The sequence below is a fragment of the Halyomorpha halys genome, unplaced genomic scaffold, assembly GCF_000696795.3.
Source record: "Halyomorpha halys isolate HHAL.00 unplaced genomic scaffold, Hhal_1.1 Scaffold1311.1, whole genome shotgun sequence".
Lineage (NCBI taxonomy): Eukaryota > Metazoa > Arthropoda > Insecta > Hemiptera > Pentatomidae > Halyomorpha > Halyomorpha halys.
The window spans coordinates 279652-296500 of NW_027115302.1; the positions used below are offsets into that span (position 1 = coordinate 279652).

General features: G+C 32.3%; 2 protein-coding genes across 3 annotated transcripts in view; one reads left to right on the plus strand and one right to left on the minus strand.

The window, feature by feature from the left end:
• The window catches only part of Ccs (Copper chaperone for superoxide dismutase), an 11729-nt gene extending 2456 nt beyond the window's left edge, over positions 1-9273 (minus strand). Inside the window, exons 1-5 of the mRNA XM_014434136.3 lie at positions 9119-9273; positions 8835-9042; positions 3525-3741; positions 2531-2597; positions 106-287 (exon numbers count right to left, since the gene is read on the minus strand). Of these exons, the coding sequence (XP_014289622.1) occupies positions 106-287; positions 2531-2597; positions 3525-3741; positions 8835-9042; positions 9119-9130 (686 nt within the window). The 5' untranslated portion in view covers positions 9131-9273. The remainder of the gene's footprint in view (positions 1-105; positions 288-2530; positions 2598-3524; positions 3742-8834; positions 9043-9118) is intronic.
• Positions 9274-11921: 2648 nt separating this feature from the next.
• Smyd3 (SET and MYND domain containing, class 3) overlaps positions 11922-16849 on the plus strand; it is a 14428-nt gene continuing 9500 nt past the window's right edge. For both annotated transcript variants that reach the window (XM_014434135.3, XM_067052381.1), the window contains exons 1-7: positions 11922-12056; positions 12174-12267; positions 12356-12530; positions 12610-12679; positions 15197-15324; positions 15763-15939; positions 16368-16532. In XM_014434135.3, the coding sequence (XP_014289621.1) occupies positions 12026-12056; positions 12174-12267; positions 12356-12530; positions 12610-12679; positions 15197-15324; positions 15763-15939; positions 16368-16532 (840 nt within the window). In that variant the 5' untranslated portion in view covers positions 11922-12025. The remainder of the gene's footprint in view (positions 12057-12173; positions 12268-12355; positions 12531-12609; positions 12680-15196; positions 15325-15762; positions 15940-16367; positions 16533-16849) is intronic.

The following is a 16849-nucleotide window of genomic DNA, read 5'->3' on the forward strand; positions in this document are numbered from 1 at the left end:
AATCTCCTTCAGGTAATAATTATTTTTAATTTATAACTATTATTATTGTAATGTTTAATATCAATGAAGAAAACTATAAAGAATATATGTTTTTCTAAACAATACCTTTCACCAGAGGAACCATCAATCAATGACTGTTCTGAAACACCTTTTCCATAATCGTCTGGATTAGAAGTGACAACAATACTTCTTCCAATTATATCCCATACTTTCACTAGATCATCTTCAAGCCTAAAAACAGCACGGCCAGCTTCATCGGCTTTAATATTCCCAAGATCACCAGTATGCTACAAATTTAAATAAATGTTAACGTTTTTAGTAATTATTTCGAAATCTTTTTTTTTCCTTACCACCTACCTGGTCATATCTGAAATACGGGAGAGGAGGAAAATGGTTTATACTATAGGTAACCAACCTATTCTGACCAATGAAGGAGGGTCAAGTTTTCATTCTGTGTTGCCATCATGAAATAGAAGTCAACCCACCCAGGCCAGAATTGAACCGGCTAGAGTTTTGAGGTTGCTAAGGTAACGCTACATTGGCCACATATGAAAATCAAATGTATACTAAATTACGATCTATGATAGGTAAGCTATTATTTCTATCACAAATATGTAATTTTGTGGAATAAAATATCTTTCCCTGTCTTACTCAGAACTGTAAATAATTAATAAGGTTTAATTATGTATTAGCTGTAAACCCCTTTTACTTTTTCTTTAATTTAAATTTGGCAACATATGACCAGCTTGAAAGAGCAATCATGACACAATCATCTGCTACTAAATTAATCAGGAATATATTTTCTTGTATTTTTGTTAGGTATTTTTTCTCCATCAAAACAAGAGTCTCGATTAATTGAACCGAAATTCAGAAAAACTAAAACTAAAAATTCACTCAAAATCGCTAATTGCAATCAAATTTTTCTCTAAACATATCAAACTAAAACTTTTACTAATAAAAGTTAAAAATGTAATAAAAGATGATTAAATAAAAGTCTAGAGCTTTCCAATAATAAATCTGAGTGACAGTGAAGATGAAGACAAATCATTCAATGTAGGTCTGGAAAGCCAATCACATTGACTGATTATGCATTACCAAGAAAAGGTATAGCAGTATGTAAAACAATAAGATGACTAGTTACTAGCCAATAACTATGTTGATGAGACTGCACAATATGGCAGTCAAATTAAGCACTTAAGGAATTTTTGGATGTTTTAGCGCTGTTCAGGCCAGAGACTGAACCTAAGAGATTCTAGGTTTAACTGGATTTGAATTTTGATTGATTTGAAATTTGGCGCCGTCTTGGAAGGCAGGAACAGCCAGCCCTGGTAGGGATAATCCCTTGAAGTTGGGGTCTGAGGATGCCACCAAGAACCGACCCCACTCTGTTACCAGCGCTAGGCGAAGGATGCCCAGGACGAGTGTGGTGATGGCGGCACCCAGCACAGAAGCCGGCCCATCTCTGCAGATCCAACAAGTGAAATCTATCCATATCGTGGTCCTGCCACTCATTTCAAGTAAGGGAGCATCTTACCTCTTTCATTAATCAAAAACGGTGACTCACATCATCAGCGTCTCATCTCAGCGATGGCACCCATAGTCAAAATTGGATCTAACTCACTAACACTATTATTATTTTGTTTTGGCTTACCATTTCTTTCTCTAACTGCTGCGTTATTTTTGTTTTCCTCAATATATATTACTTTCTTATCAATAATTGTGTTTTTTATAGATAGATTCCAAATTAAATTTATTGTTTAATTTTAATAAATTCTCATTTTAAGGCATTGCCAGGGAGCAAGTCCCTTCAGAGTAATACTGTCTCAGTTAAGACAATGCCGGGATCAAGTCCCCATTGGCATTGTCAGGGAGCAAGTCCCCTGAGGCAGTAGATATATATATAATTTTATTGTTCATTTTTAATAGCCAGTCTCAGTTAAGGCAATGCCTGGGAAAATTTCCTCAATAGGCATTGCCAGGGACCAAGTCCCCTGAGACCATAAAACACATTGCTACTTTTATTTAAAATGTTAAGCTCCGAAAAATTATACGATCACCTGGGGAAGCGGAACCAGTCCTAATTTATTAGTGGCCGGTAGTATTGGTAAGTTCAATTTTGAACCCCCACTGCCGCTACAAGCGCCTTACTATCACTTTTCAACTAGAGAACACAATGGAAGGAAATGTTGAAGTAGCATGCATGAAGCTGGGCTCTGTATCCAGACTGTTGTAGAAAGTTGTTGTCAGTAGTAGATATGCTTTTGAGACAGTTCAACCTTAACACCATCTAGTGATGTTTTATAAAATTTATATTAACTTTTATGACAGCTAGATACAGGTATGATCAGCCACACATGGCATGGACAGGGTGTATACTTATTGTATATTGTATTATATAATAATAGATATTATTATTTCTAATGTACACACAGGATACGGAAAATAAAAATAATATTATGAATAAAGAAGTAGACATGTCCCATTTGAGAATTAAAGTATCTTTAATTAAAATATACAGGCAAGTACTTACCCTCTTTCCAGGTCCATCATGAGGCCCACCATGACATCCTCCACTTATATCAAAATGATCACCAACACTGAAATAAAAATTTAATTAACAAACAATGCACTTTTTTTTTAGTATTAAAAGATTATAAAATCATGAATCTTTCTCTTTATCAAGTTATATTATTATAAACAGAAACAGTAAATAAATCAGTCATGAAGACCAAATGACACATCATTGTCTGAAACAGCCTATCAATAAAATTTTCAATATTCATTATTCAATAAAAATTTAAAATTGCATCTTGCCCTATAGTTATCAACGATTCTGTTTTTAGTTTTTTTTTTATTATTTAATAACATGAAGTAATTTAATAAATATTGAATAAAGACAATAAATTGAAATAGACTACACCATTATTTTTAGGAACTAATAATCATCAAGAGTTGATATGTACCTGCACAATGAACAACAATTGGGAAATAACATTCTAAAGACCATTCCATGGTATATGTAAATAATTAAAAAACTTCTTATTTGTACTTTTGTTTAAAAAGTATATATATAATTATATCCATCCTTAAAATAACTTAATGCTGATAAAAAAGCAAAGGTAAAACCAAAATGAACCTAAAATCGCACAGTTTAAAACTAGATTAATTAACGAATAAGGGAATTAAAGGAGAAATGGTCTAAACACAATTACAGAGAAATTACTGAATGGTACAGAGAAGCAGGTTTGCAAACATTATCTTTTGAAACGGGAACCCATACAGCTTTCCAATTCGATATATAAAACTTGTGTAAAAATTGACATGTTATAAATAAATGAAGAATTGACAAGGTTAAATTAGAAATATATCAAAACATGTCGAATAGCAGCATAAACAAGAGCCTTTCTTCAATGGTTTTAAAGAAATTGTATATAATAACTTAACTGCCAATGGAAAGGTAACAGGTAAAACTTGACTTAAAAATACATTTTAAAGTAATGGATCATTATTAAACTATAAATTACCTGTCACAACCTTGAGAAATATCCCCACATTCATGAATATGAAGACCATGGCACCCTGGGGTCAATCCATCAATGGTACCATCGATAATACAGACATCTTCATCTGCTTGAACAAATCTTACCACTCCCTTTACCATATTTTTACTAAATCCAACTGGATATCCCAACATGGCTACAGCAGCAGTAGTTACATTATCTCCTCTATCTCTGTTCTTAACTTTAAACAATTAAAAAACTGCTTAATATACTGTGGTAAATATGGCTCGCACACATGTTATAAAAATAGTTAAATTTAAGAGAATTTTAAGGAATAATGATATTTAAGAAAAACTTTATTATACTTCAACACTGAACATCTCTGAATAATCAAATCTGTTCAGCATCTTGTCAACATTGGATACTTATTTTATATTTAAATTAATATTTATAAATTACAATTTCCTCCCTCTAATTGGGAAAATTAAAACCTTGACTGAAACAAAAACATTAACAGACAAAACGATTTCTTTAACTTTCCTTTCTCTTTTTGTTTTTTATATTTCTTCAATCAGCCTTCTTTGGTTTCGTCATATGTTGAGGGTGAGCTGCACCATTGGATTGTTCATGTTGCTTTGTATTCAGAGAAGTACAATGGTGATTGGCTAGAGCCTCCTGAATTGGCTTAAGTATAAATTCATCAGGCAGACATGTTGAGGTAGGTTCCCTGAAATCTAAATAAGTTTGAAGGCTTTTTGGTGCTACAAAAGTTACATGTATTTAATCCACATGCCTAGTCCAGAAATTATTCAGAATCAGTACAAAAACGTGTAACTTTCGAGATCCTAAACATTTTGCAATTTGTCACCATAATGGTGATAGTTCCTAACTTATACCAAACTTCCCTCAAGATATAGGTTGATAGGAGTGAGTATCCCACGATGTTCATCCACTTGTTTATTCTGAGCCTATTGCACCTTAGTAGACATCGCCAAAGATTGCAAGAGTTTAATCCTAGTTTTAAACTGGCTACTAGCCAGAGCAAGTGAAGTGGTATGGGGCACATTAAGATAGTCCAACAGGAATCAGTTCAAAATCATTTATAAGTCTAACAGAGATGAGTCCACAAGAGCTGTCTTTAAACTGCACTTGATGGAATAAAACCCAATATATCTTCATTGATCTCAAGTGATAAAAGGTGCTCCAATTTAGATCCAATACAAAACTATAGAGCAGAAAAAATCTCTGAAAGTTTGACTATCTTAAGGTAAATAATTATAATGATGAAAAGGTAAATAATTATGTGGAGAAATCGTCTCTGGTAGACCAAATTGAGCTTATACTTGCTTCATAAACCTAATCATTCTTCTGGTCTCTTAGATAAATAACTGCCTAAATAATTGTCTCCAGATAAAAATTTTTCAGTGGTTCACATCAATATAGTAGGACTACTTCTATGATCTAAAGCTTCCCGATCAATAAGATAAGATAAGATACAACAGATAGCCAGAAGCTTTTTTCTGATGTCCGAAAAAACTGCAGCGCACCGCTCGCACATTCTTAATGGTTTTGATATGACAAAAAATATTTCCACCAATCAAGGGTGCTGTTTTGTTTAATCAACGAAAGATGTGAACAGCAGGTGGCCCCCCACAATTTGAACAAATGTCTAATAGTAACAGTAATAAAGAGTCTCTAGCTTCCAGTTGTATTAAGTAAATATGAGAAGAGTGTCATTTTTTTCTTCTGAGATACGGAGTTATTAATTATCTTCATTTTTCCCTGAATTCAAGAGTAACTTAAGGAAGTGGCTCCCTGATTACAGACGAGAGCCAGGAGGGAGGAAGATAAAGAGAGACAAGATGCCACCTGCATTTACATAAAGGTCCACCTAAGTGAACTTTCTCTATTTCCCATCACTAATCCCCTGTAACCGGATCTGAATGCACATTAATGAATCAATATTACTATATCATTGAAAATTATAAATCTACCATATTCCACACATGTTTATACCATAGATTCTAGTATATGTTTGCTCTTATTCACTGTCCACAACCCTCTAAATTGCTAAATAAATTCATTTTCTTTCACCTTGAATTACATTATTGAATTACATACAGTCCACTGATTAACCTAATCAGTGTATTCTAAAGTTAAGTAGCATCTGGCCTTCAGTTGAAGGTGCAATTTCAACTCCTCTCAATAATGGTTCCGGTTTCTTGGTAACCACTGCTCAAATCAAATGATTGAGAGCTCAAATTGTTCATATAATTGCTTACTACCAGCAAAGCAATGACCTTGTTGAATGATGGCAAAATCTGCACTTATTTATCACCTAAGTAATAAGAAGAATTTCATATAGGCCTATAAAGTTGGGATAAAGCAGATTTAGATGCACAAACCATAGAATCACTTTCTGGAAGATTATTGATTGACCGTGTGTATAGATGAATGGAATATGGTCCGGGTGCGGTCAAAAAAACTCATAGTAGATAATTATACTATTTTATTTTTTTGATAGTATAATTATCAAATATATATAAAATAGTATAATTATCTAGAATCACTTTGTGGTATCCAGGCAACTGGAAGCATAGAGCAATAGACTACAACAAATATCTTCAAAAATTATAAACCTACAGGCACGTAACATAAAATATTTCTAAAGACTTCCGCCCCGGTGTTCTTAACAAAGGATTTAATTAAGCACTGGTCACCCCACCATATCATGAAGCTTACAAAGTGTTGTGAAAAGCAGACAATATGTTTAAAATCCTTATCAATGGTAAAGAGAAATCGTCTTAAGCCTGCATTTATCTCTAAGAAAAATCCAACAATATCACCTGGTCAGCATTGGTTCACCAAAATGGATGATGACAGCCCATTTCCGTCAATTCAAGAAGAAACTACCAAGCTAACCATACAGGCAACAGTCAAAACATGACTGTTGTGAATGATAAACGAAAGTTTTACCCAAAGATAGGTTTTTATTAACAGAATAAATCTGACATAAATTGTAACTTGATTGACAATGCCAAGCTTATCGAGAGCAGCCATCAGTTTGTTTAGGTTTTGGTCGTGGTCTTGCTTATCCATCCCACAAACTGTGATGTCGTCAAGGTAGGCGTACACTCCTGTGAGATTCTCCTTAGTTATAACTAGGTCCACCACACGCTGGAAACAGGCTACTCCATTCGTCACACCAAATGGAATGCGCGTAAACTGATATAGCTTTCCCTTAGCTTCAAAAGCAGTGAACTTTTTTTCTTCTTCTCGAATTGGGATTTGATGGTATGCATTTTTTAAGTCAATTGTGCTAAAGTGTGAATAACAGACCACTTTTCGAACTAGGACATCAATATTTGGTAAGGGATAAGCATCCAGCAGGGTATACTTATTTATGGTCTGCGAATAATCAATTACTAGTCTTTTTTTACTATTTCCATCCACAACTAGAACTTGTGCCCTCCATGGTGAATTACTGGGTTCAATGACCCCTTCTGCAAGCATTCGTGTCACTTCCTTTTCAATGAATTTCTGATCAGCATCACAGTATCGACGTGACTTGATCGCTGTTGGTCGACACTCCGGCGAAAGATGGCTGAATAGGTGTGGAGGCTCAACCTTGGCAATTGACGAACAGATGGAGAGGGGAGCCTTGTCACCTCCAAAGTTCATTAGAATGTTTGAGTGTTCCTTCAATATATCATGACCTATTAGTACATCAGAACAAAGTTCATTCAAAACAGCTAGTTTGCAGTTCGAGTATGTATGTTCAGCAATTTCCAGCTTGACAAGAATATGTCCCTCAACTCTAGTCCACAGGGAAGTAGAAGCCATAGATACCTGGCTCTCACTTGGGTTGATAGGAATGTTGAATTTGTTAGCAAAGAGTCGGCTAACAAAGCTACCTGAACTCCCAGTATCCACCAAGCAGTGGCAGGGTATTCCATTGACAGATCCCGATATGACAGCATGGCTCAGCTGGGGTAAGAAGCTGCTGTTGATGGAAGCAAGAATAGAAGCAGAGACTTGCTTACCTTGTTTGGAGTTTTTATCATCAATCCATTAATGAATGAATCTCGAATGTATTGGTTCTTATGTTCCTCGGCAGTGACTGGTTTTGATTCAAGAGCTGGACACGAAGATCGTGGGTGCCGGTCAAACCCACCATTTGTTCTTACCAGCTCGCATTCCAGCACACACATCCTCGGAACAGTCACGATCTTTGTCAGTACTCAGGACACAACTTGGTATAGCACTAGTGCCTGCAAACGCAAGGTCACTAGCACCATGAGTATAGCCATCTACTTGTTTTTGAGCTAGCTCAAGGGCTTGTGCACGTTGAATGACCTCCTCCAAACTTAATGTCTTAGTTTCTTCAAGAATGCGCTGGCGGATTTGGGGTGAAAGCAACCCATAAATGAATGAATCTCGAATGTATTGGTTCTTATGTTCCTCGGCAGTGACTGGTTTAAAATCACAATCCTTTCCCAAGAGTTTCAAGGCTTGAATGTATTGATCAATACCTTCTCCCTGCTTTTGTTTCCTTACTGCTAATAAATGTCGAGCAAAGATCTCTCCTTCAGGTTATATAACCACGTCCTTGAGTGTCTTGATAGCATCTTCATACGTCGTACATTCAGAGATCAATTCATAAACACTAAATGAGAGAAAATTGGCGAGCACCTTAAGTTTGTCGTCGTCGTTCAGTGGTTCGGTAGATGCAGCAACAAAGTTCTCAAAAATTTTCAACCAATGTGTAAATTCCTTACCTGAAGTAGGAGGGTTTGCACTGAATTTATCAGGTTTCAAATACTTCTCCATTTCAAGTCTTATAGTAAATAAAAACGCGTTATTCTGTTAATAAAATTGTTGTGAATGATAAACGAAAGTTTTACCCAAAGATAGGTTTTTATTAACAGAATAAATCTGACATAAATTGTAACCAACAAAGTTAAGTATAAAAGAAACATATGTTAAATTATCAGTCTTATCAACAGGGCGTTAAAGTAGTGGGAGGAAATCCCACGGAAGTAGGGAAAAAGGGAATTAGATCACCACAATGACCAACCAGAGAAGACAGCCAAAAGAACATGCTATGACACCAAGTGAAAAGACAATCATCCTACCTAAACATGTTAAGTACTTCTTTCTATATAAAGTGAGTTATTGGCTCACACATAAGTTTACATTGTATAGCTATATTTTAAAGCAATAGAGTTGTAAACAATCAATAAAAAAAGGTTTATATGTAAGGAAATATAAACGATTTCATTACATAAAAACAAAATATAATTTATCCTCATAAAATAAATCAAAGAAATCTACCTAATTTGCCTCCATAACCTTTTAATACAGCAGTATTTCCATTAGATTCCAACTTCTGTTGAATGACAGAGGAAGGCAAGCTAGATTCCACCAGAACTGTACCCTTTTCATAAGAGACCTCAAAGCCAGTTATGCCTTCAACATCCTTTAATGAAGCCTTTATTTTTTCAGCACAGGAATGACATTTCATTTGGACAGCATACTCTGCCTAGATTTTTATAAAATCGTTAATAGATTACAACTCCCAAAAAGATTGTAATGAAATTCTTTCAAATAATACTTACAACTAACGACATTGTTTAAAAGTTCGAGCTATTGTAAAAAACGAGAGTGAAAAGTATTATCATATGTCAATTTTCCCCCTGACTCATCATGACAAGCTCTTAAACACTGTTTAAACACAAAGAATCTGTTATCAACATTGAAAGTTTCTTTTAATCGATATATTAATCCCATATTTCTTTGGAATGAAAAAGATATCTTCCTACTTTTCTACTTTCATGCCATTTTTGTTTCATGGGTACCTTCCTCCTAAAGAAATGAAAACGTTTATTTATCTTAAAAATACAACAATAATGTATCGTAGTTATAATTATATGATGAATTTTTAAAAATATATATTCTCTATTGAAAAATTAAAATCTTAATGTTCTGAAGATCTCGCTTAACACCGGACAGTTTTCTCAATTCTATTAAATAGCTTTTACTAGAAAGACATCGTTGACCGTAGTTTGGATTCCAAGTAAAACAATTGGGTTTATGTATTATTGATTCAAGCAGGAAAATGTAAGGAAATTAAATCAAATAACAAGCTTAGACAAGTTTTTTTTCTCTAAAGACAATCACTGGATCTGTCCCTGTTTTGTATACATTTATCTTTATGGCGAGCAGTGGACAGGGGTAGAAACTAATATCCTGTGAAGTCATTGTGTTCCCATGGAAAAATTAATGATTTTTGATGTTATAATAATTTTAGGTAAATATATCGACTTCCACTCAATACCCTCGTTCCAGAAGAGTTCTTGTCAGTGAATATCGTCTTCATCAATTAGATGTTTTTACCAGTGGAGGTGGGGTGGATAATCTCGCCACCTCTGTTCTGTATGTAATGAAAAATACCCAGTTTTCATTGAACTGTTGCAATTGAGATGTATTTTTGTTAAAACAATTTTTACTTGCGTCGATTTGTTATTTGGTGACAGGAAGTACTAATCACTTTAAATAAGAAACAAAAGGAATTATACCTTCATTAAATCAAATACGAAGAAATTTAGTTCTTAGAGAAAATCAGGATTGGTCATACTTCCGGCGTTTATGAGACAAATTTATAAGATTAATTCAGATAGATGTTCAGAATACTTACTTGTGACTGGTAAAACACTACTGTAATACAAGTAGATCATGTAACCTCAATGTTGATGGAATAGAGAAAAAAAGGTGAACGTAACAAAGGTAAACATAGGCAATTGATTCTTATGATGAAAATTTTTTTTTTTAGTGATGACATAGTCAGGATAGCAGTCAATATTGTTATGACCACACCCGTGCCCAATATCAATTGCCATATATTTGCTTCTATTGCTTACCTCCAAGTCCAACATATGAACATTTGAGGAACATTGTAATGGTTACACAACTCGTTTCATTCCGATTGGAAAACATATTGAATTCGATTGGGCAAGAGTGTACCTCAATACAAGTTAATGTCTCGATCCAAATATTTGCACACCAATAGGGCAAGTGAATACGTCATTACCGCAGATGATGGAGTAGCAGTTCCTTGGTAACTTATATTTGCTTTCAATAATTGTCTTATCCCCTGTGATATTAGTGTGAGGCGGATTCTTGGCCTGAATCGGTATGTCAACTTGTTATTGTCAACATGTTATTATTTGTTCGATAAATCTAAAATATAATAACATATAACTATCTTCTGGAATTAGTGGTTCTTATGAAAGCTTCACTATTTCAATCCATTCACCAGGAGTTCTAACTAAAGGAGTTCTGGAACGTTTCTTAGAGTTGACTGAAATCTCGTTGCTTCAGTTGTTATACCCATAACACTGAAAAAAAAATTACCATTTAAAAAGTTAAAATTAATGCTACATCACAGAAACATTTTGAAGAGTTCTTGGTAAAAAAAAAGAAAGGTACAGGTATTCTACGAATCGATGGTTGACGATAATCTCTATAGAATGATACATTGATTTTATATAATTTTTTTAAGACTCATTAAAATTGTTTTGTTGATTTTTTTCGGACTTAAGAAATATCACAGCTTAAATGATGATCTTCCGATTAAGAGAAGGACATCATCATAGAACAGATGTTATTTCTACTTAGAGAGTTTCTTTCGAATAAACCCTTATCACAAAAGAAAAATTAATTTTCAAAAAGTTTAATCTGAACGTTTCTCATCCATAGTGTTTAGTTACAGATGGTGAATCCTTGTAATTGAAATTCAGGTTTGAGAGAAAATACGGTGGTTAGGCGTAAGTTCAGTGGAATGTTTGTTGATAATCTTGAGGAAGAAGAAGTAATATCGAACTAAAAGCTGTATAGTATAAGGGCACAAATTTTCGAATGCAGGATATGAGAGCAAATTGAGCATGGAAGTTACGTGACGATCTTTATTTTTTTTGTTACACTATCTACGGAAAAGTTTTATGGATTAGGATTAAAATTTGTATACTTTTAATGAATTCTTCAAAATTCTTTTGATATAAATGGAGATGGGAACATTGAAGGAATCTATAAATTATCGGCACTATAGGATGAATTTGTATCTTTGGCTTCAGTGTGTCCACGTCTTTCGTTAATCCAGAATGAATTATTAATAATGTTTAGTTCTAAAATCAATATTAGAAAATTCTATTGTATTAATTAAATACAAATACTGAAGAACGATCTTTATTAATAAATTATTGAAGTTTAGGGAAAAATAAATGTTATATATTTTTTTTGTTGGATAAGAAATATCTGATAAAATTTTGATTTCATGACATGAATTGAATGAACTGATTATGACAACACAAGTTGTTTGTGAAATCCCTTCTGACAAAAAGAAAATTAATTATGATTATGTTAACTTTTATTTTCCATACTTCTCCTTGGATCGATTGACGTAGAGACGTTACCCGTTGTTCTATTTTTGGTGGTTTTATTTTGAATTTCTAGAATTCTTTATTAATATGCCTTGCAAACATGTCACTCTGAAACGAGGTTGTTAACTAGTTTTTATGATAATATATAATGTTTTAATAACCTATGGTATAAATTACTTTGACTTTTATCTCACACTTTATATTTTATGATATATGAGTTTAAAAAATGTTTCAGTACCAAAAGGGACTGTAATTCATGAAGAAAAACCTTTTATCCATGTTCTTCAATCAGATCTTAGAGCTATAAGATGTGATCATTGTTATTCAAAGTATATCACATTTATTTCTAATTATAATATTACTGTATTTTTTATTAAATAAACCTTAAACTATATTGCTGCATTGTTAATTTTCTAGAACTGATTTACTAAGGTGTTCAGGTTGTGCTTATGTAAGGTATTGTGATATTTCTTGTCAGAAAGCAGAATGGCCTGATCATAAGGTTGAGTGTTCTCGGATCAGAACCATTCCACCTAATTTAGAATTGCCTAATGCAGCTCGCTTGTTGGCGAAAATAATTATGAAGCTCAAGGTTTGTGCTTTATTTAGAATATGATTTGAAATCATGTTTTCTGACTTCTATTGAGATTATATTAATATTTTTATTTTAGAGAGGTGGTGATGCGGAAAAGGGTTTTTATGGGAAACAGAGCTTTCGGATGTTCAAAGATCTTATGTCCCGTAGGAATAATTTCTTTTATTATTAATTACTATTGCTTTATTAATTACATGTTTTCTCTGTTTTGTGTGCAGCAATAATTGTTATTTTACGTTTTTTATGTATAAAAAACTAATATATAGGTTTGATTTCATAAAACAATACTTGATGTGTGAATAATATTTTTTTAATGATTTTACAGAATAGAGATTACCTTGATTAATAAATGCCATTAATCTTTTTATATACCATAAAATTATTTTATGGTAATGTTATCTCTATATACTACTTTATGCTGGCTATTTAATTCTGTATGGTCAAATAATTGTTTATTCTGTACCAACCGAAAAAATTGTTCACTTGTTACCTAATTAACTAGACTTATCAACTTCTTCACAGTAGGTGGGATTTATCATGAAGCTCAGTTGTTGTTCTTATACATAGTTTTACTCTTTCTGTTTTTGTTGCTGGCCCATAATTAATTATTTATGTTGTTATAATAATAATTTTTATTTAGAATGAATTATTAATTTATTGAAAGATATGAGACTTTGTTTTGTATTTAAAATATAATAGGAGCGGGATAGCTCAGTGATAAGGCATTGTGATCCGATCTTGAAGTTCAAGTCTTAAGGCAGATAATTCTTTATTCTGTTATATCAGCTGTAGATTGACCCTTCTGGGATACACCCAGACTCTAAAAAAGTGGCTATTCTTTAAAAAGGGATAAAAACCTGGTAGTTAAGCATGATACTGACCAAATCACCTCCTTGTATAATTGTTGGTCAGGAAACAGTACTTCCTTACCTAGTACTGGACCCAAGAACCATCATTGGTAGCAACGTTGCAGGTTTTTTTTTTTTTTTTTTTACAGTAATTAGAAAAAAACTTCATTTATAAAGCTGTCATAATTTATTTACACCTTTAAATTGTTTAACATCGTAGATATCTGGGTTCTTGAAAATTACATTTATTTATCCTCATGTTACCACTTCTAGTAAAATGATTTTGTGTAGTTAAGAAGATCTGAGTAAGATCTTCCATTAAAATCTATAATTTTTGAAGGCAAAAATGTATTTTCTCTTCTAATTTTTTTTTTTTTTTTCATTAAATTAAAATAGGTGATGACATAGGGTTGTTATTATTTTAGATGGATATTTTTTTCTTATTTATGTAGATTATTGACTGTATGTAACCATGATGGTCAGGGCTGTGATCAAGAAGAAACAAAAAATAGTTTTCAACCATTATTCATTGCTCACGTTTCAACCTCAATGTAGGTCTTCATCAAGGCTAAAAAATAAAAAGATACAAAGAAAGTAGAATGAATGAGGGATATCATTCCAGCTTACAGAGTTTTTGGCTGCAGTGGGTTGTTATGTATGGGTTAATATGTATCTCACTGATGCCAATAAATAACCCTTTATTTTGCTAGTTTTCTTATTTTAAATTGTAATAGGATTTTAATTCAATTGTTGGAACCATTTGTGGAGTAGCCCATTACTCAGTTGAACACCTTACTAATGGAGCTACTATACCTTATCATTCTCCATCTCTCTGGTACCTGGTCTAGTCCCCCTGGTCTTCTGCATCTGTCTGGTTACCTCCTCTATTATGCCAGTCCGATTCAGTTCTGGTATCACGCAGAGGCTACTCTTGGTGGCCCCCCCCAGTGTCTAGTTGTGGGGTCCTTTCAACGTGAAGTACGTGGTGTTTACAACCTTCCATCCATAGATAAACTCCCTGAAAAAGGGGTAATATTCTTCTTCCAATCAAACAGGAGAATTCTAAGTTGGCGACGGCAGAAGACTAATCTTTCTTTACAAACTGGCTTGATTCCCTCTAAAATTACAATATTTTTAAAGATTCACTTGTACTGAATTTCTTTTAGAAAGATCTCTGCAGTCAAATGATTCTTGGTTAGTTATATCAGACATTAACAGAAAAAATAATTCTCCGTGCTATTCAGCTTAATGAGATGTTTTTTAGTGTTTAGACCATTTTTTTTTTTTTTTTAGAAAATTTGGTTTAAATCACCCTTTAGTTACTTTTTTCTATATATAGAAGTTTCATTTTATGAGTTTTAAAGTTTTGATGCTTACTACTGGTGCAAAAACATGTGCCAGGTTTATTCAGTTTGAAAAATAATAATCGTTTAGTGTTGATAAAATTTAATATAACTTAGCTTTGAGATTAGTTTACCTACCTAAAAAAAGAATTGAAAAGTAAACTAACGTTTCATAGTTAACTTTATTTTTATTTTATTTTTGAAAAAGGGCCTACACTTTGTCTCCCTAAACATTTTAACCTTATTAATTTTTGTTTTTAAAAATTTTTTTTTTAAACATTTTTCCTAAAAAAAGTTGTTTTTCCTTATTTAAATTTATCTATTTAAAAATTTATTAGTTTATTCATTTTAGAGATCTATAAATCTTGTAATAACCTAGTGGTAACAACCTTTTATCTCATATTGTACTTAGTATGTGTGGGATTTATCATGTACTTTCTAACAGTACTAGAATTCACTATATATTTTATAGATTATCCTGACATTAAATCTGACTCAAAACGCATGGAACATGCCAAATCTCTCTATGGTGTCTTGATAGATTTTTTAGGAAAAGATAGTCTCCCCAATTACCCTGAGTTCTTGGGAATATATGGCCGAGTAAGTATTTTTAGATTTTATTTTATTTTTTAACTTCTCTATTATCTAGTTCATATCTATTCTTAATGTTTTCTTTTTGGTTGATATTCTGTTTTATAGTAGATTTATTTTTGAAACTCATTTACTCGATGATTCCCTATCTATTGTATACTAATTTTATTTAAATATACAATGGGCTTTTATTTAATAAAATAAGTATAATTTAAATTTAATGAGTTGTAATAAATTAAAAATAATAAAGATTTATTCTTACTGACATAACTGGTATAAATTACAAATACCTATCCTATGCCTTTCATAGTTTATGTACAGATCTTTCAAACTACTAAAGATATGTTTTAAATCAATAAAACTGTAATTTTTATAAATAAAAAAAAGTTAAAGTTAGAGTGTTTTAAACAAATGTTCTTCTGACTCGTAAATTATTGTTGAAATTAGATGATTGTGAATGGATTTAGCATCCTTGATGGAGAAATGACTACTTTAGGAACTGGTATCTATCTTGGTGCTTCAACGATTGATCATTCTTGTACTCCCAATTCTGTTGCTGTGTTCTCTGGGACAACTCTGTCTATCAGAACTATTGAAGATATTTCTGATTATGATTGGTCGAAGGTTTGTTGCAATTTTATTCTTCAATGAATTCTAGGAAATTAATCGGATTTTTTATCTGTAATATTGCTTACGTGTTTGTAAGCTAAAGTATTTATTAAGTGTTTTCCTACTAAAATCAGTGAGTGTATTATTTAATGAATCTTAGCTTTTGGATTAATAAACATAAATTTATTTTGCATAGTTGATGACCTGTATGTTCATCTCTTTGATGAATAAAATAATTGTGATTGAAAAAATATTTTTAATAAAATATATATGTAGATTAAAAAAAAATTATTGTTTGCTACCTGTAATATTTATAAACAACTGTGGTTTAAACTTTATTGTTCAAGGAAACCATAGATGATGGATGACCTGAGGATTCTACTCATTTAAATTAAATGGAATATAGTTTTAAATATTCATTCAAAAGTTATATTTTATTTCAGGTTAGAATATCATATGTTGAGGGACTTGGTAAGAAAGAAGAAAGGCATTCTGAATTATGGTCAACATATTATTTTGTTTGTGATTGTAAACGATGTACAGAGGAAGAAAGTATTGAAACTGCAGCTGTGTGTCAAGCATGTAATAGCATTGTTTATTCAAATCAGGTTTGGCTGTTTCTTTTCCTAAAATTACATCTATTTTAATTTTTCCTAAAACTCTTCAAACATCTTTAACCCCTATTGAAAATTAATTGAACTAAATACTTATTTCTACTGTAACAATTTTCACCTAATACATAATCCATAACACGTAATACGGGCCAAATGCTTAGAATTGAACGAAATTTCAATAAAATGGGATCTAAAACAAGAGAATTAGATTATTTCAATTTCTTGAGACAAGGTAATTATTTATTAAATAAATCAAAAATTTGTATCCTTTTTTGTCTCAACACTCTTTATTTTTCACCAGTCCAACGTTT